Here is a 2,970-nt window from a genome sequence, read left to right as displayed (position 1 = left end):
AAATCTGTTAACTTTTTTTTTTTCAGTGGCCTTAATCCTCTTCCATATCTCTGGGTGCTCAGCACCCCTAAACATCAGGTCCTAGAATCGCCCCAGGTGGAATGAATTCATATATAAATCAGGCGCTTTGATGCCTAATATGCGCCCGGTCAAATTGCAGCTTGAGCAGTAAATCCAGCAGAAGATGCCTCTTTCATGGAGCATGCCACACTTTTCAGGTTGCCCTCCCAGTGACGCTCATAGTTTACTGGGAAAATGTGACTGAATCGATACTTTGTTGTTTTTTGCAGGACTCCAATGTAAAGACGGACTACGGGCCCCTGCTTCACACCCTGGCAGAGTTCGGGTGGCTGCTCACCTGCGTTCTGCCCACGCCCATCATCCGCCATGACAGGTAGATACGACGTCTTTAATCAGCTCGTCTCAGGAACTCCTTCCCGTTAACGTTTTCTTCTCCTTATCCTGACGCCGCGGCGGGAGCAGTGAAGGGAATCTGGCCACAAAGCAGGTGGTGTTCCTCCAGAGGCCGGTCAGGAGCTCCAGGCATCCAGGGAACCAGGTGAGACCAGGCTAAGGTTCTCTGCAGCGTCCCAGCAGGAGTTTATGGCAGTCAGTAAGATCATTAAAGGATCAGCTGGGACTGGGATGCCTCTATGCTGCCCCCTGGTGGACAGAACTGCACCTGAAGCCACTCAGTCAGAAGCTGAGACCGAGAAGAAACAATAAAATATGGTGGATCTCCTGCTGAGCCATCAAACTGATGTTTGGTGAGAAATATTAATAGAGAACCAGCTTCTTTTTCTGCAGCTCTGCAGCTCAGCAGCTGCTGTCCATCCTGAGGCAGAGTCACACAGAAAACAAAAAGTAACTCCAGATACACAAAATGACCAAAGAACATCATTAAACATGAAACTGCAGATGGAGAATCAAAGCTCTTCCATCCAGAGAACAGGCAGCTAACATTACCGTCACAACTACGGCAAGACGTTTGTATACATATTCACCACTCCACCGCATTCACTCACACAGATCTCACTAATTATGCTTTTTACCTGCTGCCGCTACAGCTGATTGATTCATTGATTTACCAATAAATCAAATCTTTTGTTTACAAACATTTAAGTTTTTTTTTGAATAGCTGGATTTTTTGTTTTATTTCCAAAAAAATAAAAAGACCCTCCTTTGGCTTCATAGCTCAGAGTGAAAAAAACGTCATCACTTCCTGTTTTTAGATGCATATCCATAGCCGATAAACTAAGTCAGTGTTTAAAACCACAGCTGCAAACACAAAGAACCTAAAAACATGTTTATTCGCACAGAGCAGATCTGATTGGAGTTTGCAGTCCAGCAGGCAGAGCGTGCAAACATTGGTTAGCTTATTTCCCTTCATCAGGATGCAGATCATACTCTAATGACCAAACTGGGTGGAGGAAAGGTAAACATTTAGCACATGCAAAGCGATGTTCTAAACCGAAATCTCAAATGCAGCTGCAGACAGGCTACCTATGTGATCTATAAGTATCATTTAGCATCTGCATGTCTTAGAAACTCATCTTTCTTTGACGGTTTCTCTCAAACTTCCTGTAACACTGAGCAGAACCTACTTAACATCTGTGCAGGAGTCTTTTTTTTTTTTCATGTCTTTGAACATCTTCTATTTAGTATACTTACACACACATCGCGCCAAACAGTGGCAGACAAGCGGATCAAGTTGTGCATATAAATAAATAAATAATATAAATAAATACACAGGAAACAAACAAACCCCCTCCCCGCCCAGAAAAAAAAATGAATAAATAAAACAAAAACAAAAACTGCAGTGCCCACATACCATGTAGTTAATTTCATAAGCATTAAGGCTGCTTTAGTCAGCCATACAGAGTCAAACATAATTAAATGACAACTTCTCCACAAATTCAATAGAGGGCACTGCAAAAAAAAAAAAAAAAAGAAATTTAACCCTTTGTATTACGCACACAGCCAAGGTTGCCTGTGCATTCCCCCAATTATTACATATTTGGTGTGGATCTAGGAACCTTTGGCAAGCTCTTGTTTCCATTACAACTGGTTCCTAACGCTGTGTGTTATCAATGATGGTCATAAATGTGTTCAAAAAAAACAACTGTATTGTCTTATTTCAAGTGTATATTATCTAATTATCTTCCACCAAGCAGCTGGAAGAGTTTTCAGGAGTCGTTGAACCAGTGGAGCTAATCTCTAAATGCTCAGACAGGAGGAAGATGTTTTTCTTCCTCAGTTTTCCCTGTTTTCTTTATTTCACAAAATGAAAACATTTCTTTAGAGGAAATATTAAAATCATTTCATTCATAAAAAAAGTTGCAGCCTAAACCTTCTAAGCTTCAGGAGTCTTTTCAAACTCTAAACGTGTTTCAGCTTTAATAAGCAGCTAAAGGATTTTTAAAAAAGACACGCCCTCTTCACTTAAAAAAAGAAATGCATGTGCGAGAGCGTGCACGAGCCCGTTTCTCCTCGTGTACGCACTGTTTAAAATGTGCTGTTCTGATAGCTCATACAAGCTTTCTGTGTCCACATTTGCCCGGTGGGCAGTAATTCAATGTTAGCTCCCTAAATGATGCATGCAGTATATATAGCCCTTCCTTTATTCACATCCTTGTGACGGTTGGCATATGGTGTCATTTTCTATTTCTTCAAACTGTAAAATCTTTGCAGCAAACTAAATTATAATAACATTAAAATGCTTTCTTTAAACCAAACTACAATGTTCCTCTTATATTTTGCAAATTTATGTTTGAATATTTTGCTGTGCATGATGGGGTTTTCCATCTAAAGGCTAAAGTTTCCTAGCCTTGGTGCCATTCCGAACTTAGTCCCGCCCACAACGTTTGAGGTCGGGAAGTTCGGTCGGGCATTGCTCCACAGTGGCGTGAGTAGAAACCCATAAAACCTGGCGGGCCAATCAAATTGTCAGGGCGGGCTTTATACGATGAT

The 2,970-nt window shown here is 41.3% G+C and overlaps 1 protein-coding gene across 1 annotated transcript in view; it reads left to right on the top strand.

The window, feature by feature from the left end:
* Nucleotides 1–2,970, top strand: part of rftn2 (raftlin family member 2) — a 35,534-nt gene that overhangs the window by 30,777 nt on the left and 1,787 nt on the right. The window contains exons 7-8 of the mRNA XM_015391937.1: nt 291–394; nt 484–559. Coding sequence (XP_015247423.1) covers nt 291–394; nt 484–559 — 180 coding nt within the window. The remainder of the gene's footprint in view (nt 1–290; nt 395–483; nt 560–2,970) is intronic.

The sequence above is a fragment of the Cyprinodon variegatus genome, unplaced genomic scaffold, assembly GCF_000732505.1.
Source record: "Cyprinodon variegatus isolate N-32 unplaced genomic scaffold, C_variegatus-1.0 Scaffold565, whole genome shotgun sequence".
In the NCBI taxonomy this organism is placed as follows: Eukaryota; Metazoa; Chordata; class Actinopteri; order Cyprinodontiformes; family Cyprinodontidae; genus Cyprinodon; species Cyprinodon variegatus.
Note: the sequence above shows the minus strand (reverse complement) of the source record. Positions and strands in the feature narration are given on the sequence as shown.